The 23,967-nt window shown below is 35.5% G+C and overlaps 1 protein-coding gene across 8 annotated transcripts in view; it reads left to right on the forward strand.

Moving 5' to 3' along the window:
* Window positions 1–23,967, forward strand: part of LOC120889616 (tumor susceptibility gene 101 protein) — a 120,233-nt gene that overhangs the window by 8,253 nt on the left and 88,013 nt on the right. For all 8 annotated transcript variants that reach the window (XM_078046365.1, XM_078046367.1, XM_078046366.1 and 5 more), the window contains 4 exons: window positions 1,163–1,228; window positions 3,283–3,446; window positions 10,835–10,961; window positions 14,997–15,063. In XM_078046365.1, coding sequence (XP_077902491.1) covers window positions 1,163–1,228; window positions 3,283–3,446; window positions 10,835–10,961; window positions 14,997–15,063 — 424 coding nt within the window. The remainder of the gene's footprint in view (window positions 1–1,162; window positions 1,229–3,282; window positions 3,447–10,834; window positions 10,962–14,996; window positions 15,064–23,967) is intronic.

Below are 23,967 nucleotides of genomic sequence, written 5' to 3' on the forward strand. Positions count from 1 at the left end.
GACAAGATTCTTCCTCATTTCAATTTTATTTTTGTCCACACGCTATCCATGGTATTTTGATCTGCAAAACCTTCATATTTACCAAAATTAAAGTTAGTTTTACAATAGCTTCAGTTTGGAGAAAATGATTGAGGCTTGAACTTTTCTGTAAGTGTATAGCTTTGATGCTGAGAGAATAACCTTGATGAACAAAACTGATGAAGGTTCCATCATCATCAAAAAAGTCTTGTATAACTTCATATGGCTTGACCAAATCTAAATCATCTTTATCAAAATACTTTTAAAGTAAACAAAGATATTCTTATTTGAAAATGTTCAAAATTAGAATAAATTACAACACGGTTTATAATTGTCAGTAATAAAACAACTGACGTCATCAGTGTAATGTATATTCTTGTAGTATATATTACAACCTTGTCCTCGCTATATGGCATGGTGTGCATTCCAAGTCAACACAGATTACTACCCTAATAAATCAGTGTAGAAAAATGTGAAATAAAAAAATACATATTGAAAGATGTCATCTACAGTTAACTGTGGACACTTTTTTGTACATTTAATACTGTGTTTGATACTACATTAGAATTGAGAATGACAGGATAGACACCTGGGGATTTCTAAAATATGATACTAGGCTAACATTTAGTATGGTATTTAAAAGTGATGATGTGAGTGCGTGCATGTGTGTGTGTCTGTCTGTCTGTCTCTGTCTGTCCCAGGGCCTCATGCATACATCGTTTAGTTGGATACCAAGAACTCATATTTACTGGGACTATGGTACTCACATTAGTTTTTGCAAGTAATTCAAAGCGTCTTTCCTTTACTCACTGAAAAGCTGATCCCCTTGAGTAAATCAACAAAGAATTCTTTGTTATTGGACAGAATGGATGATACATTAACAAGTTAGCCCCTTTCAAGGATAATAGTGAATTTTACCTTTTGTTTCTAAAAAAATAACTTGTATGAGAGTATCTACAAAAATGTTCATGATCAAATCTTTGTTCTGGGGCTGGGGTTGTGGCTCACAGGTAGAACACTGACCTACCATGCTTGATGCACTGGGTTCAATCCCCAGCACCACATAAAAATAAAATAAAGATATTGTGTCCACCTAAACTAAAAAATAAATATTTTTAAAAAAATCTTTGTTCTTTCCTTTCAGTTTTTAATGATGGCAGTTCCAGGGAATTAATGAACCTTACTGGAACAATTCCTGTGCCTTACAGAGGTAAATGTCTTATTTATGTTTCCAGTTCAGATGTATTTGACGACATAATAAATATGTTGCCAAAAGTTAGAAGTAAATTGAACCTACTTTGTCAAGGCTTTCATGATGACTGAGATTTTAACTTCTGTTTTAACTTTAATTTTAACTTCTGTTTTAATTTGGCAGCAGCAGCTCATATTTCAGCTTTTTATAAGGCTTCTTATTAAGACGTCCTGTGCCTAATTGCATTGGAGAAATTTATTGTTTCAGAGAATAGGAGAATTTTGAAACTAAAAAGCGATCTCAGATGGCTGTTCATTCAGCCTCCACGCCATTCAGTCTTTTCTGACTATGCCAGATTGTATAGTTGTATAGGAGGATTTAAAGTTGAGACAGAATTAGGTTTGAATTCTTACTCTCTAATTGCTCAGGTTTGTCACTAGAAGTATCTCTAGTATTTGAATAATAGTACCTAACTCAGGGAAACCGAGAATTCATTGAGATAATATAGGTAAAGGATGTAGAACAGAATCTGGTAATAATTAGCAGACAATAAATAGAAGCTACTATTTATGTGAGGTTTGTAATAATGTTGATGATGGATAATTAGTCTGTTAGCCAGTCAGTTATCCTCTGGTGGAATACCTACAGTGATAAAAGTGCACTCAATTTGAAAAGAAACTTGTTTTTGGACAGCTCTGTTAATTATTCCTGTGACCTATAACTTACCCATTGATTTCACTTAGTACTTGCTGTGCATGAGGTAATAGGGATAGGGGTTATGGACACAAAGATGAATAATGGGTACATCTTTTCTGGAACATTCTACATTAATAACAAAAACAGGGAATAAATGAGATTTACATGTCTATAGATGCTTATAGAATAATAAAATTTTTAAGATACAGTAAAATTTCAAAGGAGAACAAGGCCACATGGGAAAATCACAGAGGTAATGACATTTGAGCTTCCTATTAAAAGACAAGTCAACCTTTTATAATAGGATGCATATTATAGATGGGGGTGGATACTTAATCAAGCATTAGCACTGTGTAAAGCAAATATGGAAAGCTTAGGGAGGACTCAGTGAAAGTTAAGATTTCTAACTCTGCCCTTGCCCTCAGGAAATAAACTCTGTTGAAGGAAATAGGTTATAAGTAACATAGTTTACAAATGTACATTACTCTGGGAAATTCTTCATTTACACAAAGCAGAGAATTCTGGGTGGTGGGAAAAACTTATGTTTTATATATTACCCTATAAAAGTTCCTATTGGAACTTCCCATTATTATTCACTCTAGGTAATTCTGGGCTAAAACAACAAATCTGAAGTCCTATAACTATCTAATATCTTCAGATGACATTTATGTGCAGGGAACTATTTCTAAGGGGAAAATGCATATAAATTATGTTAGGTGATTCAGATAGTTGCTTGGAACATTGGACTTTGAGCATAGTAAGAAAATACTGTGATTTTTGTTTAATATATTAACTATCAGATTCTTTAAGATGCTTCATTTTGACTACATATAGTCAGATTTCTCACCTCAGATTGTTTCATAAAGCAAAAAGAAGAGAATGACATGAATGATTCTGAGTAATTACCACTGAAAAGGCTATATGCTTTTGTCAGACTGTGGAAACCAATTAGCATCTGTTTGACTATTGAATTGAGTTTTATAATCTAGGTTTTGACAAGGGAATTTCAGATTTATCACTTTCTCCTCTAGCACGTTAAGCCATGTTCTTCCTTTCATTTCCCTTCCCAGCAAGCTTTATTAACTGAAATGAAGAGAGTCACGTAGCAAAGAATAGATTGGATCGAAAGATAATTCATAAAGAATGTTTTATAGGATCAGGAAGGCATAGGCAGAGTAGTGATCAGTTAGCTCCTTCATCCTACTTATGTGTTTTACAAACAAAAAATTGAGAAACTAATTTTAAACAGAACTTTGAAACAAAATATTTGCTGCAAGTTTGACATGTGTTCCTTAATTGTAGCTCTCCCTTACCTATTAAACTGTTTTTGAATAAAAATAAAAATAGAATAACTAAAGTTTCTCTTTCTCTTTCAGGTAATACATACAACATTCCAATATGCCTGTGGCTACTGGACACATACCCATATAATCCTCCTATCTGTTTTGTTAAACCTACTAGTTCAATGACTATTAAGACAGGAAAGCATGTTGATGCAAATGGGAAAATATATCTTCCTTATCTACATGAATGGAAACATGTAAGTATTAATAGGTTCTGTGAATTAGTCATTTTTCATGCTTCGCTCACTAGCGTGTGCTTTCTATTAAAACTCAAGAAGGATTCCAAGAAGGGGGGATAAATTCAGATAAGAGACTAATCACTGAGCTGAGGTAATTAGGAAAGGCACTCTACAAGAAATACATCTGGGGCTGGGATGTGGCTCAAGCGGTAGCACGCTCGCCTGGCATGCGTGCGGCCCAGGTTCGATCCTCAGCACCACGTACAAACAAAGATGTTGTGTCCACCAAAAAACTAAAAAAATAAATAAATAAATTCTCTCTCTCTCTCTCTCTCTCTCTCTCCCTCCCTCCCCCCGCTCTCTTCCTCTCCTCTCCTTTAAAAAAAAAAAAGAAATACATCTTATTTGTATAATGCTCTGTATAAGTATATACTTTTTTTTTTTTTTTTTTAATACTGAGGCTTGAACCCAGGGGCCCTTTACCACTGAGCCACATCTGTAGCCCTTTTTATTTTTCGAGACAGAGTCTTTCTAAGTTGCTGAGGCTGATCTTAAACTTGCAATCCTGCTGCCTCATGAGGCCCACAAGTCACTGTAATTAGAGCCATGTGCTACTGTGCCTGTCCCTTAGTGGTATTTACTGTTTCTGGATGCAGGGTGAAAGAATCTGGACGGAGGGCCAGACAAGCCTTCAGAATTTCAAACAACCTAAAGTGGATGGAAAGACAGAAGTTGCTATTCTGACTGTCAAGACAGCCAGGCCTTTAAAGCAAAAGATTTAAGAGAAAAGAAAGCTATAAAGAAATAAGTTAGATCTTGAGTTTCCCTCCTGAAGAGATATGCTGAATTAATTCTTTTTTTTTATCTTTTTGTTGAATTTTATTGTTATTGATAGAATCTTCAGCATCAACAATTAGCCAACTAGATATCTAAAAAGTATTGTAAATGATTGTGGAGAGCAGCTGGGGTTGTGGCTCAGAGATAGACTGCTTGCCTAGCATGCATGAGGCACTGGGTTCCATCCTCAGTACCGCATAAAAATAATATAAAGATGTTGTGTCCACCTATAACTAAAAAACGATTATTTAAAAAAAAAAGACTATGGAGAATGTCATGGATCATTCGTTGCATTTTACGTAGTGGATTGCATTAAAATCTTGGACTTTTCTTTCACTTGCATTTATTGTAGAAATATATATTTTTTAATATCTTTATTTATTTGTTTGTTTGTTTATTTTTATGTGGTACTGACGATCAAACCCAGGGCCTCGCACTTGCTAGGCGAGTGCTCTACTACTGGGGCACAACCCCAGTCCTCATTTTATATATTTATTTTTTATTTGTTCTTTTTAGTTATACATGATAATAGAATGTATTTTTACATCATGCATACATGGAGTATAGCTTCCCATTCATGTGGTTGTTTGTACCTGGTGTGGAGTCACACTGGTCATGTATTCATGTATATATACTTATTTTTAAAATATTTTTTTGTTATAGGTGGGCATTATTATTTTATTTTTATGTGATGCTGAGGATCAAACCCAGTGCCTCACACATGCTAGGCGAGTGTTCTACCACTGAGCCCCAGCCCCATGTATTCATATATTAACATAGGAAAGTTATGTCTAATTCATTCTACTATCTTTCTATTCCCATCCCCTCTTCTTTCAAAGCTCCTGTTCCTCCCTGTTCAATCTGGCGAAACCCCGCCCCCCTATTGTGAATTGGCATCCATATATCAGAGAGTACATTTTGTTTTGGGGGGATTGGCTTATTTCACTTAGCATAATAGTCTCTAGTTCCATCCATTTACTGGCAAATGCCATAATTCCATTCTTCTTTATGGCTGAGTAATATTCCACTGTATATATACCATGAGATATGCTAAATCATTAAATACATCAATAAAGAAAGGGAACCAGCAGGGCAAAAAGATAGTAGAAACAAGACACTCCCCGACCTCAGGTAACCCAGTTATCAGGATGTGATTAATGTGTTCAACAAAATAGATGATAAGCTGGGCATGGTGGCACACTCCTGTAATCCCAGCAACTCAAGGCTGATGCAGGAGGATTGCAAATTCAAAGCCAGACTTGGCAACTTAATAAGGCCTTAAGCAACTTAGCAAGACCTGTCTCTAAATAAAAATAGGATTAGGGATGTGGCTCAGTCCCTGGTTCCAAAAAACAAAACAAGAAAGAAAAAAAATGACGAGAGAATTGAATTTAAAAGGAACCAAGAGAAAAACTTAGAACTGAAAAATAGAATAATATAAGGCTAGGGTTTTTAGCTCAGAGTTATAGGCCCTAGGTTCAATCGCTAGCACCACAAAAAAAGGAAGGAAAAGAAAAGAAGATGTAGAATTGTATTAAAAAGGAACCAAGTGGAAATCTTAGAACAATTCAATAGATGAGTTTATAGCAGATTGAATTCAGTATAATAGAGGATTAATGAACTGGAAGATAAATATATTTCTTTAATGTAGTTAATACAAGAATAGACTTAACAAATGATGTATATTATATTATGGAAAAGATTTTAAACTTTATTGAAAGACATTAAAGAAAACCTGAGTCAAAAAAGAGAGAACCTTATTCATAGATTAGAAGATTTAATATTAAAAAAATGTTTTTTCTATACAGTTGATCTATATCCTAAGAGGAGTTTTTATTTGCTTGTATATTTGTTAATCTGTGAAATTCTAAGCAAAATCTAAAATGTATATGGAGATGCAAAAGATTGACAATAGTCAAGGTGCTTTATAAGGAGAATGGGAAAGAGACTTGCCCTACAGATAGCAAAATTTAGTATAAAACTAATAATTTAAGATACTATGATTGTTACAGGAATAGACAAATGAATAGATAGAACATAATAAAGAACCTAAAAAAAGCACACTATATAAGAACACTTGATATAAGACAATGGTATATTAGATCAGTGGGGGATAGAATGAATTTTTCAATGATGAAGTTGTGACAGTTGAATTGCTTCTTAAAAATAGACATAAATCAATTTCAGATAGATTGTAAAAGGCTTTTAGGAGATAATTTAGCAAATTGTCTATGATCTTTTAGTAGGTGGACTTTTTTTTTTTCCTAATAGCCAAAGAATTAAAAGACTTACCCATTTACCTAGAGTTTATACAAATTAAGAACTTATGTTCATGACATGCTTATAATCCTAGCTACTGAGGAGGCTGAGGGAGAAAGGTTGCTAAATTTGAGGCCTGCCTGGGTAATTTAGCGAGGCCCTGTCTCAAAGTTTTTAAAAAAATTTTAAAGGGCTAGGGCTGTAGCTCAGTGGGAGAGCACCCTTGGGTTAAATCTCCAGTACTGTGAGGGTGGAAAAAAAAGTGAAAAACTAATCACACACTGGAAGAAAATATTTGTATACTTAGAGCCCACAGAATAATATCCAAAATATGTAAATAACTTGTGAATTGTTTAGGAAATACAATAATAAAGTAAAAGTAAGATTTGAACAAATAACTTGATAAAAAAGAAATATCGATGGGCAGTAAACATGGAAAGATGTTTAACCTTGCTTAGTAGTTGAAGATTTTTAAATTAAAGCCACAAAAAGATATCACTGCACATTCACCAGATTTGTACTGTTGGTTACAGTACCAAGAGTAAAGATGTAAAGAAAAAGGAACTCTTAAATACTGCTAGTAGGAGTAAAATTGGCAAAACTGCTCTGGAAATCAGTTTGGTATAGTCTGTGAAGTTGTAAAAATACATACTGTATGAACTAGCTGTCCCATCCCTTGGTGTATACGTTAGAAAAATGTTTTTCAACCTCAGCATTGTTTTTTTGTTTTTTTTGTTTTTTTTTTTTTTTTTAAAGAGAGAGAGAGGAGGGAGAGAGAGAGAATTTTTAATATTAATTTTTTAGTTCTTGGCAGACACAACATCTTTTGTTGGTATGTGGTGCTGAGGATCGAACCCGGGCCGCACGCATGCCAGGCGAGCGCGCTACCGCTTGAGCCACATCCCCAGCCCAACCTCAGCATTGTTACCACTGTGAGTCAGATAATTCATTGTTCTGAGAAGGTTGTCTTGTTTAATGTAGGATGAAGATCATTTAACCTTTACCCACAAGATGTAGCATAACACACATGCAGTTGTGACAGCCATAAATGTCTTGAGTTTTAAATATCTCCTGAGACGTAATAATATCACCCTCAGTTGAGAACTCTGCACAAAAATCACCATTGCAACCGTGTACTAGGAAATAAGAATGTTCATAGAGGCGTGGTGTTTAGTAGCCAAAGGTTGGTTGGATATAACTCAGAAAAGTATCAATAGCAAGAGAAAGAATAAAGAAGTGATAGTATATTCATTCATTGGAACAACATACAGCAATTGAAAAAAAAAGAATAAGTACTCTGTTGAAGAATGAATCCTGCAAAAATTGCTAAGCAAAAGAAGTCCCGATAGAATACGTAGTTTAATTAATGTGAAGTTCAAGAACAAACAAAATTAAACAGTATCTGGTTTAGGAAATCATAAGGTAGTATATTTAAAGTCAAGCAAAAGAATGTCTGCTGTCAGAGAAGTAGTTATTACCTCTAGAGTTGATGGAGGTGGATGCAGTCAGGAAGGGAAATATTTTCTTTCTACATTTTTGGCAGTCTTCTGTTTCTTAACTTGGGTAATAGCTACACAGATACTGTAATTAATCATTACTTTTTAAAGTTACATACGTTTCATATATTTCTGTATGACATTTCACAAATATGATTAAAAACAGAAATAATAGTGGCAAACTTTGGTGTGATAGATGAGGTTATACCATGGAGAATCCTGGTAAAATATTAATTCCTGTCTGTTAATTCTCATTTGCCCACAGAGTTAAAGTGTTAACTTAGAAATTTCTTGCCTACATTATAGTTCACTGGGAGTGTTCCTTCAGTGGCAGGCAGCTTTCCTCATTTTGTGCTTTAGAGACCCAGGTTCTCTCTAATTTGTGATGCTACCGTGTCCTACTAGGACTTCAGAGTCCTGTGCATTTAGGAAGAGCAGAGAAAGCAGTAAAGAATATCTCCTTTCTTATCCACCTAGCATGGAATTTAAGCATTTAGGAATTAAGTCACTTTGACTATGTTCCATTGATAAACACTACTGTAGGGAGCACTGGAAATTTTAATCAGCTTATTCTCAGCAACAGTTCTCTAATATGAAAGGAGCATGGACATTTGTAGAAAACTTCTCAATTAGTTATAACTAAGTATAAGGGAAAACTTCAGTGTATATTGTAGTAATCTTACATGACAATATAAAACTTCTATCACTTATCATTATCTAGTTAAGTTACTTATTAATCCTAATCCTGGGGCTGGAATTGTGGCTCAGTGGTAGAGTGTTCGCCTGCACTCATGAGGGACTGGGTTCAATCCTCAGCACCGCATAAAAGTGAAATAAAGATATTGTGTCCACCTGCAATTAAAAAATAAATGTTAAAAAATATCCTAATCCTGACTAATATATTGCTTAGGATATAAAATCTGACCTTTTTATTGTTTATTAGAAAAGCAAACAAGTAAAAAGGGATGAAGAAGAAAGGAATGTTGCTTAAGTTTATGGAGTTTTCAATAGGAAAACAATTTTATAAAGGTATTATCTGTTTAATGGGTCTTTAGGTGTTTGAACCAAAATAAACTGCTACAGGACTGGGATATAGTGGTAGAATGCTTGCCTAGCATGCACAAGTCCCTGGATTTAATCCCCAGCACCACAAAAATATTAAAATAAAGTTGCTACAATACTTTTGTTATTTCTTTCATATCCTATAGCAATATAGTCAGCAAGTCATTCTGAATCTGTAACCTGTTGCTTTATAATAGGCCTAGAAACAGATTAAAGATTAGATTAATCCTCATTTCACAAAATTAAGTGTGAAAAAGTGTAATAAAGAATTAAAATTTGTTTCGACAAAATTGTAGTTTTAAGAATATATGAATGAAGAACTAATTCATACTACAATATGGATGAATATTGGGAAATTATGCTGAGGGGGGCCAGACACAAAAAGGTCACTTGTTATATTATTCCATTTTAATGAAACATACAGAAGAGGCAGATCTGTAGAGATAAAGTAGATCTGATTACCAAGGACTACAGAGTAGAAAATGAGACATGACTACTAATAGGGCACAAGAATTCTTTTTGAGATTATAAAAATATTCTGAACTTAGATGGTAGTGATGATTGCACAGTTTTATAAGTAAACTACAAGTCACTGAACTGTAAGCTTTAGAAGTGTTTTATGGTATGTGAATTGTATCTTAGTTTTTAAAAAAGCTTACACGAGGAGCTGGGATGGTGGCTAAGTGGTAGAGTCCTCGCCTAGCACGTGTGGGGCATTAGGTTTGGTCCCCAGCACCACATAAAAATAAATAAATAAAATAAAGATAATGTGTCCAACTACAACTAAAAAAAAAAAGAAAAGAAAAGCTTACATGAGGCTATTATACACTTTGGAGTTCTGTTGAACTAAAAAATTGGAGAGAGTAGGTCATGTATGTTCTAAGTGGCCACACCACATAACAGTTCCCACCCCCAACACATACTCTTGAGTACTGCACAGGTAGATACTACATGTTTACCCCCATCCTCAGCATATACATACTGGAAAATATTTTCATTGTCATCTTCTATAAGGTGGATCAAAATTGAATATGAGATAAATTTGGTTCTTTGGAATGTATAAATTGCTACTAACTCTTCTATTGGGAGAAGAAAAAGTTACAAGGGTTGAGGATGTGGCTCAGTGGTAGAGAGGCTATCATGCAACAGGTTCTGAGTTCAGTCCCCAGCACTGCAAAACAACAACAACAACAACAAAAAAATATATATATATATATATATGTATATATATATATATATATGAAGGAGGTTAGCTGATTGAGATTATTAAACCATCAATCAAAAACTGATGAGTTCATGGAAAAAGTATTTGAGATAAGATAAAGCCCCAGCCCCTAAAAATCATTTTTAAGAACACATATTTCCAAGGTATCATTGCTGTCTTTTAAAGATCTTAAATAATATTGTGGCCCTTGTTTATATCCATTCCTGAATTTGTTCCAATATGCTTGAATCTTCCATTGACAATAAGTTTTGATAAGCTCTGTGTAGTCAGGAGAAGAACAATACTATCTGAATTTTGCAATATACTGCTTTTATATACTTGAAGCAAGAACCTTGCCATGAATATAGAAATAATATTTAAAAACCACCTAACGTTGTTAAAATAAACTAAGAAATGGAATATTTTTGATTGGGAATATGCAAATAAAACTGTCAAACTGAATTGAAAACTGATGTGAAATGACCAAACTTTAGCTTTTTGCCAAAAAGCAACTTTATAATTGACATGAATTTGTTTTCCTCTTTTAGCCACAGTCAGACTTGTTGGGGCTTATTCAGGTTATGATTGTGGTATTTGGAGATGAACCACCAGTCTTCTCTCGTCCTACTATTTCAGCATCCTATCCACCATACCAAGCAACAGGGCCACCAAATAGTAAGTAGACTTGAGCTTTGATTTTTAAAAAAGCCTTGTAAAAAGTCTTACTTAAGAAATTTAATATATTCACTTTACTTTTTTTAGCCTGTCAAGTTAGTGGAGTTTTGGGAGATATTCTGAGGCCCCACATCTGCATGTACCGATTCCTACCAAAGACTGGCATTTGGGCTTCCATTTGTGGGTAGAAATCTAAGTATGGGTGTGCTGGATTCCAAAATGGAGGAGAAAATGCTGGAATAGAGCTAAATTTTTAAATTATGCATGCCACAGAATAGCTTTATTTGATCAGCTTGGAAACATTCTAGGGGTCAGTGTTGCAGATAAGAATTTCCTATAAAGTCAACTAAATCCTTCACAATTAGCTATTCTGGGTATACACAATTGGATATCTAGCTCTCAGCTTTCTTCTCATTAGTACAGCCAATTCATGATTTAACCTTGTGTGGAAGGGTATACCCTAATTGGTATATATTTTCCCTATTATCAGGGGTTTTTTTTAAATTTTTCTTACTGATACTTAAAGATCACCCTGAATAACTGGGAGTTGGTTGTACTTATTTGTTTTGACTTTACTAAATCTATATTGATTTAATTGTGTTCTAAACTGATTTTTTTAATGAAAGTATTTAAGAGTATAATGAACCAGATTGATTTCTTTTAAGACAGTTATGTGAGCTTTCAGTTTTCTTCTGCTGAAAATCATTGTCTTTTCTAATCCATTCTTTCTTGAAGAGCATATTGCCTTACAAAGCAGAACAGGAATCTAGCAAAGAACTTTTGTTGTTGTTACAACACAATTTATGGACAGAAAATTAGTATCATTTGTAGTATCTTTTATTTATTTAGTTGTTGATTTTGCACTTTATTTTATTCATTTATATACGGTGCTGAGAATCAAACCCAGTGCTTCACACATGTTAGGCAAGCACTCTGCCACTGAGCCACAGCCAGCCCTCATTTACAGTATCTTAAAATAAACTGTTTTTAACAAAGAACTATAGAACCCCATTTCTTTTTCCTTCCCTGCCTTCCCAAAATAAACTTGGTTTTAGGATTAGCTTTTTTTTTTTTTTTTATTAAAGCTAGTAGTGGTACTGTGGGGTGAGAAATTTTGTTTTCCTCTTACTAAATCCTGTTAACTTTAGTGCCCTAGAGTGGAAAATATTTTTGATCATTTGAGTTTGAAATAGCAAATATTTTCTGATCTCATTACTCTTATTTATTTACTCAAATAACATTGACAGTTTGTCACTAATACAAAGATAACCTTTTCAGAAATCTAGGTAGTTTCCCAAGTGAAATTATTCTTTCTAAAGTTTTTTTAGTTTCACATTGACATTGGAAGTATAATAGTCTAGAAAGGGACTGCTCTATTATGGTCACTACTGCAGTTTAATTTTGTACTCACTGTAAGTTACATTAAACACTCTAGAGCTAATTAAATGGCTAAAAGAGACCAGTTTATTGACTATCCAGTCTAGTATTGAGGAGTGAACTCAGGGGCACTTGACCCCTGAGCCACATCCCCAGACACTTTTTGTATTTTATTTAGAGACAGTGTCTCATTGAGTTGCTTACCTCCTCACTGTTGCTGAGGCTGGCTTTGAACTCAAAATCCTTCTGCATCAGCCTCCCAAGATGCTGGGATTACAGGTGTGTACCACTGTGCCTAGACTATTGGGTCCAGTTTAATATGTTTACCCATTTAGACAAGTATTAGTATTAGATATAACTATAAAGAAATAAAGGTTGACCAGGTGCCATGGCTAAGGCAGGAGGAGCACAATTTCAAAGGCAGCCTCAGCAATTTAGTGAGACCATAAGCAACTTAACAAGACCCTGTCTCAAAGTAAAAATGAGTGGGAGTGTAGTTCAGTGGTTAAGCACTTGTGGGTTAAATCCCCAGTATCAAAATAAATAAGTAAAGGTCTGTGCTAGACATCATAGCACATACCAGTAATCCCAGTGACTCGGGAGGCCCAGCTAGGAAGATCGCAAGTTTGAGGCCAGTCTCAGCAGTTTAGCAAGGCCCTAAGCAGCTTAGGGAGACACTATCTCGAAATACAAAGGACTAAAGGTATAGTTCAGCAATAAAGCACCCCTGGATTCAATCCCTAGTACAAAAAGGAAGAAATTAAAGTCTGAATTCCATCCACCTCACACACACATACTATAAAGAATAGCCAAGCAGTGTGGCTAGATACATAAACATCCATTATGGTTGAGAAATTATGTACTTTATTATTATTATCATTACTGAGAAAATTTTTATTTTAGGATAATTTCTAAGGTTGTTTTTTAATGTATTATATGGAGAGTGGTGACAGTGATTGGGAGACCAGTGTCTGAGATTGGGGTCCCTCATGACTCCATGGCTATGGCATGCCTGGTGCCTGGAAAAGTTTCTGTGTAGAGGTGTTTTACTCAGGCCTGGTGGTCCCTGCTTGTAGTCCCAGCTATTCAGGAGACTGAGGCAGAAGAATTGCTTGGGCCCAGGAGTTCAAGGTCTACCAATGTCATGGTATTAATATGTCAATACCATGTCTCTTTAAAAGAAAAAAAGTGTTACAATCTAACCTCTTTTTTTGAGAATAATAATCCACATTTATTAGTAGTGATTATGAGTTATAGCTAAATATTTCATATAACTTTTTTTGGTAGTACTGGGGATTGAATCCAGGGCCTTGTACATGCTAGACAAGCACTCTACCATTGAGCTACATTCTTAGCCCAGTATTTTCATTTATTTCTTAGAGTTATCTCATATAAATTTAGAAAATAAAAATTGCTTAAAATTATGAGGAAATTGCTTACACTCATGGGATATGGTTTGTATGTTAAAGAGAGAAAGAGGGATCTGGGGTTGTGGTTCAGTGGTAGAGTGCTTGCCTAGCATGTGCAAGGCACTGGGTTCAGTTCTTAGCACCTCATATAAATAAGTGAACAAAATAAAGGCCCACCAGTGTCTTAAAAGAAACTCACATGGGAGTTGGGTAGTAATTGTATGTGTTGCTGATACTTGGTAGTAGCCTCATCTTCTCAAAAAGATGTTTACAAAGGTCAGCTGTGCTTTATGCCTGGGAAAGAAAAAAAACTCTTATGGAATCTAGCAGTATCCCTAGCTTGAGGCCAGGGTTTCTTTCTTTCAACCTTCTCTTAACCTCTCCTTCAGATCCCCAGTGCCTATAAAATAGAAGGCACTAAAATATTTATTTATTGACTTAAATAATGATTTGTCATTGTCATCAAAGAAAAAGTTTTACTGAGGAAACATTGATTCTAAGAACAAGTCATTTCCAGTTAAGGCTAAAATCATCTTCTCTTTTTCTTCCTCTGCATTGCTTAGCTTGTTGATATCACTGACCTTAGTTCTGTGCTGTTAGTGCTCTCTTTAAAGAATGTGTAAAGCATTCTTTTAAGATTGCTGGATTTTAATTTTTTTCTATTATTTCCAAGCTTTTGTTTTGTTTTTAACCAGTTTGGATGAACAGAATGTAAGTTTTGTGTTGTTGTTGTTGTTGTTTTTTATGATACTTCTCATTGTATTTTAAAGTTTTAAATTCTCAAGCAATCCAGCAAAATCAGCTGTGTGAATTGGTCAACATAATTGTAAAAGAAATGTCAAAGATTTCTTAGATACAATAAAGAGCTCACTTTCTAAGAAGCTGATCTTGGACCAAATGAGGCCAGAAATTTCATTCTTCTAAAGTGTAAATCAAACCACCTCTTACTTTATAGACACTTTGAGAACTTATACAGCTGACCAAGTTGACCTCTTTACAACATTGTTTTTGTTGGGGTTTTCATGAGTGTTCTCACTCATGTTTAATGATTTGAGAATTAAGTGACTTCAAAATTTTTACTACTTGAACTAATGTGAACCAGATATTTGTTCTACTTTGAATTTGAAACTTGGATTTTGTAACTGTATGAAATTTTGCTGTGATTTAACACTGATGTCTGTCTTTTTAAATTGTTTCCATATTCAGGGCTGTGCATATTATTTTACAATGTTAAAAATTGTTTTTTTAGCCTCCTACATGCCAGGCATGCCAAGTGGAATCTCTGCCTACCCATCTGGATACCCTCCCAATCCCAGGTAATGAAAAATTATCTTCTGAAAAATTGTGTTAAAAATTCTATTGGACTTAAAATAATGATCACTAACTAGAGCATTAAAATAAATTTAGTTGCAATTCAGTCTAAGCTAAAAATTGTTTTATTGGCAGAATTTTATGATACATATTGAAAGGAGTTTTCCAGAAAAAAAAAAGATGGAGCTGTTTTTAGAAAAAAACAGCTCCATCTTATTTACAGAGAAGAAAAGGGTAGGATGGTTAATGACAATGATCTCAATTGGCTTTGGACTTTGAAGTTTTAGCTACTTCCCTTTTAGGAACTTTATATATTTAATGTAGATAATTGTTTTTTTTGGTTTTTTTGTTTGTTTTGTTTTTGGTACCCAGGCACTTAACCACTGAGCAACATCGCCAGCTCTTTTTTTGTATTTTATTTAGAGACAGGATCTCACTGAGTTGCTTAGAGCCTCGCTAAGTTGCTGAGGCTAGCTTTGAACTCGTGATCCTCCTGCCTTAGCCTTCAGAGCCACTGGGATGTGATCTTCCTGCCTTAGCCTTCAGAGCCACTGGGATTACAGGCATGTGCCATGGCTGCCAGCCTATAGTCAAAAATGTTAATGGAGTAATGTAGTTATAAAGAATTCAGGGACCAAAAAAAAAAAAAAAAGTTTTTTTTCAACAGAAGGCTTTGAACCCAGGACCTCACACATACTATGCAAAGCCCTATGCCCCTTAGCTACATCTTCCACCTCTTATTTTGTTTTGAGACAGGTCTTGCTAAATTTCTTAGGTTGGTCTCAAACTTCCTGTCTTAGCCTCCCAAGTAACTGCAAATTATAGGCATACCACTGTACCCAGCTGATAAAAATATTTTAATACCCTTTAAATTTTTTTCTATAAATTACAGGGAATCTATTAATAATTCATGTGAATTTAGATGATAGTCTACCTATATTATCAACCTTTAGTATTCATTTGTAATAACATGAAAATTAATAATGAAATCAGTCTGTGAATAATAATAAAGAAATTCAAAGAGTAATTATTAATATGTTTTAAATGTGTTTATTCCAGTGATAATCTACAAATACAAAGGTGGTCTTTGTAATTTAAAACACATGACTGGCGTTTACTGGTGCCTAGATGACATTTCCAGTTTACTCTGAAGAATAAGAAATTTTAAACTGCAACTCTTCTTAGCTTTACATAACCAACTCATAACCTTCACAGATAAATGAAACCAGATTTCCTAAACACCTGTCATACATAAATATATGTATGTACGCATATAACATCCAGGATCTTGAAAGTTGAATTTAGCCTTTCCTGATTTCAGGGATCAGCTTTATAAGGTTGTAAGTATTTTGTCACTTTACATATGTAAGCAGAAACTAAAATAATGTTGTCAGGAACAAAACAGAATGATTTCTTTATAAGTTTTACATTTCTCAAGCCCCCCCATAAATTTTCTGATTGAGTTGAGGAAATACAGTCCTGAGCCTTGAAGTCATAAGCCTTTGTATTTATAGCTGGTAATAAAAAAGGAACATTGGATCTAGAGGGAACAGTTAGTTGTTTACAGTGCAATAGGAAATGGACTTCTGAACAATAAAGTCAATTAAAATAAACTTGTAGATGAAACTGAAAATATTGGCAAAAATGTCTATCTTACTTGTTGTTACTTGAGTTTATTTGTAAGAAATTCCTTTTTGAGATTTATTTTCAAAGATTTAATGCTTTACGCCCCCCCCATGTGACCTTTAATCTCAAAACATAATATGTTAATGAGTTGTTAAGGGTAACTTTTAATTGCCACCTCTATCTTTCTGCATATAAAATGTCTTGGCAGAAGAACTTCAGAAGACTACCTTTGTCTTATACTTTTATTTTGAAGGAGAATTATAATCGGTGACTCAAGACTCTGGAAAATTTTTTTATTTTTGTCTTATTTTGTTTTTAAGGTGCTGGGGATCCAACCCAGGGCCTTACATATGCCAAGCAAGCACTCCACTAGAACCACATTCCCAGCCCCAAGACACTTTATCTTAAAATGGTGAATGTAAGAGCCTTTTGTTGTTATAGAAACTTGGACTAGTGGTACAATGGAATGTTACTCAACCATAAAGAAGAATGAAATTATGGCATTTGCCAGTAAACAGCTGGAAGTTTGCTGGGGCCCCTTGGGCTGTGGCTCTCAACATTTCTCCCTCTCTGTTTAAACAACAAGCATGTGGCTTAGGAACCGTGCCTGCCTTAGGTTGTCCAAAAGTACATATAGTCCTTACCCGTAATCGGATGAGCTGACCTCAAGGCGTCAGCCTCCTGTCTTAGGTTGGTACCATTGCAATTGGATCTTACTCGTTATTGACTACCGGTTCAGCATACAGCCACACCTGTGGATAGGTCTTTGCACCAGCGGCGGGGGTGAGGTTCTTTGCCTCACCTCTGTTGGCCCCCAAATTTTAGCTGAATGACCATGACAAGCAGAAGGGAGGAAGATACACTGAGCCAATTGACGGCTCCTTTTGGAAAAATTGTACCACCAATGACACCATCAGCAAAAATACCCCAATACTACCACAAGTCTCTGCACCAACAGATAGTTCACAATGCATACAAGTGAGTTCACAATGCATACAAGTGATACATAGTCCAGGGAAGTTCTGCAAGCAGTTCAGTGATGGCTATTGCAGAAGCTGTAGATTGGTTTTATCTTTGTCTTCACCAGCACTGGGATGAAGATAGGAATTCTGGCAATAATGGCTGAAGAAAAAATTACGCAACATTCCAGAAGGCACTAAAAAAAAACAATTTTCTTAACAATTTATATTATCTTGAACAGAATTATTAAATATAATGAAAAGGAAAAGTGAAAGTAAACAAATAGATCTGTTAACCTCCTTTTTTGTTCACATTTTAAAACAATCCTCAACAGCTGTTTACCCAATTTAAATTACACCATTTAAATCACGTGAATAAAAAAAATTATTTGGATCCATTTTTTCATGAGCGCTCATCATATATGGATATACGTACATACAAACATACAACATGAAACACAAGTGTGCACACATAATACATACAACACATAACATAATATTAAAGGCCTTATAACTTTTTACAGGTGAAATCTCCATTGCAATGTTTAAAAACTCTATAGCCAAAAAATAGAACTGATCAGCAAAACATTAACCTCGGTCTGTATGAGCTCAAAAAACAAAATAGAACTTCATGATTTGGGAAAGGGTAATAATAAAATAGATATTGAAAAAAGCATCCTGGTTCTGTCGCAGATGTAAGGATAGCCAAATTGGATATCAGCTGTTATGGATTTGAGCCAAATCATCTTCTTTTTGGTCTGTAGAAATCACTTTAGTTATTCTCTCTGGAATCCAGATTGGCTGCTGTTCTCCCTGTGGAAACACAAACAGACCTCCGACTCCAGACAATCACTGGGTCAGGACCTTAAGTTAATATCTCTGGAATCTAAATCGGCTGCTGTTCTCCCTGTGGAAACACACAGACAGACCCCTGACTCCAGACGATTACTGGGTCAGGACCTTTCCATTGTCCTGTTAGAATATCCTTCCAAAGTATCTTGGGCTTATGTACATTTTTTGGACACATATGCCTTTCCACAGCACTAAGCCCTGATGAATCCAAATTTTAAAAGTTTAGAGTAAAAAATGTTATTTTAAGTTTATCTTTGGGGAATATATACCCCTTCCCAATTCCCTCTTTTTGCTTTAATAAGTACATTTTAATAGTTTGATGAGCTCTTTCAACTATGCCTTGTCCCTGTGGATTGTATGGGATTCCTGTTATATGAGTAATGCCAAATGATGAGCAGAATTGTTTAAAAGAGGTAGAAGTATAACCAGGGGCATTATCTGTTTTTAACTGTTTTGAAACGCCCACAGTGGCAAAATTTTGTAAGGAATGAGCGATAATTTCTTTAGTTTTTTTCTCCGGCATGAAGGGAGCCCATCAAAAATCCGGAAGAAGTATCAACTGTAACATGCAATATTTTAATTTTCCAAATTTTGCAAGTGTGTGACGTCCATCTGCCAAATATGGTTAGGTATCAGTCCTCTAGGATTGACTCCAAGATTAACTTGTAAAAAGGTCACACAATTTGACATTGTTTTATTATTTGTCTTGCTTGTTCCTTAGTTATTTTAAAACGCTTTTGTAAAGTATTAGCATTGACATGGAACTTTTTATGAAAATGTGTACCTTCTTCTAGTGTAGAGAAAATATGTATGTCATGTGTAGTTTTATCTGCTAAATCATTGCCCAACCTAAGGGTTCCAGGCAATCCTGTATGTGCCATGGTATGTCCTATAAAGAACGGATCTTTTCTGTCCCAGATTAGACTTTGTATAGTGGAAAGCAAAGAGAAAACAGTAGAGGAAGGGGAAATCCTACCAACATCTTTAAGGGATACTATAGCATTAACTATATACTGACTATCGGAAAATAAATTAAATACAGAATCTTTAAACATCACAAAAGCTTGTAATACTGCATTAAGCTCTACCTTTTTTTTTTTTTTAAGAAAGAGAAGAGAGAGAGAGAGAGAATTTTTTTTAATATTTTTTAGTTCTCGGCGGACACAACATCTTTGTTGGTATGTAGTGCTGAGGATCGAACCCGGGCCGCACGCATGCCAGGCGAGCGTGCTACCGCTTGAGCCACATCCCCAGCCTAAGCTCTACCTTTTGAGCTGATTGTTTGGGTACTAAAAATGTAAAAGTTTGATCAGGTGTAACTATTGCTGCTGTACCATTATTTGACCCATCAGTGAATATATTTGGAGCATTCATGATAGGTGTTTTTCTTGTCATTTTTGGAAAAATTACAGGATGCAATGACCAAAAAGACAATAAAGGATTAGATGGTAAGTGGTTATCAAATGAAACATTAGATTTGCACATGATTATTGCCCAAGTATTTAACTCATTAGCTTACTTATCAATTTGATTCATAGTATATGGAGTAATAATTTTATTGGGAGAAATTCCAAACACTCCTTTTGCTGCTTTTATTCCTTTGAGTATTAATTGTCCTACAGCCTCAGGATACCTAGTAAGAATAGTATTAGGAGAATAAGATAAATGTATCCATAATAATGGACCTTCTTGCCAAAATGCTCCTGTATTTTTTGTTGGTAGTACAATAAATAATAAAGGCAAACTTATATCAATTCTATCCAAATGCATATTTTCCATATATGTTTCAATGATTTTTAATGCCTTTCTTGCTTCAGGCTTAACATTCAGGGTGAATTTGGATCTGACGGACCTTTCAGGAAATCAAATAAAGTCCCAACTCTCCTGTTGGTATACCTAGATAAGGCCTTATCCGATTTATGTCTCCTAATAACTTTTGAAAGTCATTAAGTGATTTGAGTTGATCTACTCATATTTGAATTTTTGGTGGACAGGCCATGGTTGAGGATAATAGAACTCCTAAATAATTAATTGGAAAATTTAATTGAACTTTATCTATTGCTATCTCTAGATTATAATTTTTTAATAAGTTTGTAAGTGTGGCATAACATTCTACCAATGTGTTTTTAGCTTTGTGTGCTAATAATACATCATCCATATAGTGAAATATTTGTAGTTCAGGATTTTGATTTCTAAGTGGCTGGATTACTTTGTTAAGATAAATTTGACACATAGTTGGGCTGTTAGCCATCCCTTGAGGGAGTACTTTTCATTCATATCTCTGATCAGGACCTTCATGATTCAGTGCAGGGATAGTAAATGCAAAACGTGGACTATCCTCAGGATGAATTGGAATTGAAAAAAAACAATCTTTAATATCTATAACTAAAACATACCAAGTTTTTGGCAAAGCAGACAATTGAGGAATCCCCGATTGAGCAGGTCCCATAATGACCATTTCATTATTAATGGCTCTTAAATCTTGCAATAATCTCCATTTACCAGATTTCTTTTTGATGACAAAAATGGGAGTATTATGGGGAGATACAGAAGGTTGTATATGTCCTTCTGCTAATTGTTGTTTGACCAGATCATGGGCTACTTGTATCTTTTCTTTAGTCAAGGGCCACTGAGGAACCCATACTGGTCTTTCTGATTTCCATGTAATTTTTATTGTCTCAGTGGCCCTTTGTGAAAATCCAACCCATGTCTGTCTGTTCCTTGATCTATTTGTATTGGTGCTGCTATACCTTGTTCTTGTTTTTCTAATCTTTTTCCTTTCCTAAATCCTTGTCTAGCCATAATAGTGGGTGCATTTTGATTGATATTATTTGTTAATGTCAAACCTAATTGATCTAAGACATCTCGTCCCCATAAATTTACGGGAAGATGATCCAATACATATGGCTGTATAGTTTCTTCACATCCTTCAGGATCCTTCCAATCTAATACCATTGCACTTCTATGGGGGATTAGTCGCCACTCCTAGGCCTCGAAGCGTTTGAGTGACTTGTTGTAATGGCCAATGTTTTGGCCATTCTTGACGAGAGATGATGATAAGGTCTGCACCTGTATCCAGTAGCCCATTAAATTCATGTCCTTGAATGTTTAGTTTTAACATGGGGCGAGAATCTAAATTTAAAGAAAGCATAGCCCAATCTACACCTGTGGATCCTAATCCCTTAGAACCTCTTTCTACAGCATGACTGGAAAATTTATCATGTAGGCTTCATATTATTAGTAACTGTGCTATTCTATCTCCTGGTGAAATTACTGATATACCCTTTGGAGAACTGGCTCTAATTTTTATTTCACCTTCATAATCGGGATCAATTACCCCAGGACTTATCAAAAGTCCTTTTAGAGTAGAAGAGCTTCGTCCCAATAATAAGCCTACTGTTCCTTTGGGAAGAGGTCCTTTTACCCCTGTGGGAATGATTTGAACTCCCATCTCTGGAGTTAGTACTGATCTGGCAGAGGCGCAGATGTCCAACCCTGGGCTCCCTCTGGTTTGTCTGATGAGGGATGTGATGGACAATGTGTCCTGGTCACTACCCTGATGGGGTTGCTGGGTTCCTCCAGTGCTCTGTATATTTGTGGTTTGGGGTCCCGGAGCATTGAGGCCCCCTGTCCATTTTTTTGGCAACGGAGCCCGATGCCTTTGTCCACGATATTGTGGATAAACACCTTGTCCTTTTTTGTTTTTTGATAATGAAGTACCCTCTATGGTGGTTTGAGAACGGCATTCATTAGCCCAATGTCTCCCTCTAAGGCATCATGGGCAAATACCCGGTATGCTACTCCTTTGATACCTAGTTTTGTTAAACCCTCCTCCTATGGGGCAATTCCTTTTAAAATGTCCTGTTTGTTGACAATTGTAGCATATTCTTGGCCTGGTATATAAAGCCTGTTTTACTGCAGCTGCCACAATTTTCCCTTGTTCATTAATGTCTCTGGCATCTAAAGCCTGTTTTACTGCAGCTGCCATGACTTGCTCTTGTTCATTAATGTCTCTACATAATTTAATATATGTGTTTAAATCTTCCTGTTTCCATGGTCTAATGAGATCTCTGCACCAACGATTCACTTGGTCATAAGCCAGTTGTTTTATTAATCGCATTGCTTGTTTTGTATTCCCAAAAATTCTGGTAGCTGTTTGAATAAGCCTATCTACAAATTCAGCGTAAGGTTCATTAGCTCCTTGTATTACCTTAGATAATTGACCTTGTAAACCTCCATGTCCTTGTAAAGTCTTCCATGCCCTAACCGCCTCTGCAGCAATTTGTGCATATACACCAGGATCATGTGCAATTTGTTGCTGCTGATCCTCATAAGGTCCCTTTCCTAACAACATATCTAGATTTCTCTGAGGATAACCAGCTGCTGCATTTCGCCTAGCCGTCTCCTTGCAAAATTCCTCTTTGGCAACCTTCCATAACAGGTATTGACCTCCATTTAGCACAGCTTTACACTTACTAGCCCAATCTGCTGGCGTCATGTACAAGTTGTTAATGGATTCAACCGAGCTTATAGTGAAGGGTGCTTGAGGACCATAGGTTGTTACAGCCTCTTTTAGCTACTTCACTGTTTTGAAAATTAAACCCTGGTAAATTCGCTGCCCTCCTACCTCAAGTACAGGTCATGTTAATACTTGAGATCCTGTCTCAGGATCCCAACTATCAACGGCGGGGGTTGGGAGCCTCCTAGCATATGGAGGTGGTGCTGTTGATTGGATACTTACTCCCTCTGGTGATAGAATGCTGTTAGTAGCAGTCTCCTGTAGAGGTGGTGCTGTTGGTTGTACACTTACGCTCTCTGATAGAAAGGTGTTATTAGCAGTCTCCTGTTGTAACTTTTCCCCTAATGGCCTTTTCTGCTTTACACTTTCTTCCTCTGTCTGACTAGTTCGAAAGACCTTCTCTTTTACTTGAATCTTTTCCTCTGTCTGACCAACTTGAGAGACCTTCTCTTTTACTTGAATCAATATGTCTTTTCCTTCCTCTACCTTTGAACTGAAGGCTTTGGACTAAGCAAACCAGATACCAACGTCCCCAATGGCAATGTGCCAGCTGGCAGAGTCCCTGGGTTGTTCTTTTCTATTCTTTTTAAATCTTCACCATGATAGTCCCACTGTGATATATTTAACAACTCCTCCATAAAAAGCCATGGGCTACATTTTTGTATTGTATCAACATATTCCCTGACTGCTCTTGATTTTACTGGGATGCCTCCTTCCTCTAACAATTTACTTAACAGTCTTTCGGTTTGTTTTTTACTAATTTCTGATCCCGTATTTCTACTATAATACAATCCAACAAGATGACGCCAAACAAAACCGAGACAGAATCCAATAAAAATGGAACAACAAAAAATCATTATAGCCTTTCTATCCTCCTGACGTGTGCATCCATCCTTTCTCCCTATCTGTTCCTCAGACGCAAATAGTTTTTCCTCAGATGTGAGCGGTTTTTC

This window comes from Ictidomys tridecemlineatus, chromosome 4 (assembly GCF_052094955.1).
Source record: "Ictidomys tridecemlineatus isolate mIctTri1 chromosome 4, mIctTri1.hap1, whole genome shotgun sequence".
NCBI lineage: Eukaryota > Metazoa > Chordata > Mammalia > Rodentia > Sciuridae > Ictidomys > Ictidomys tridecemlineatus.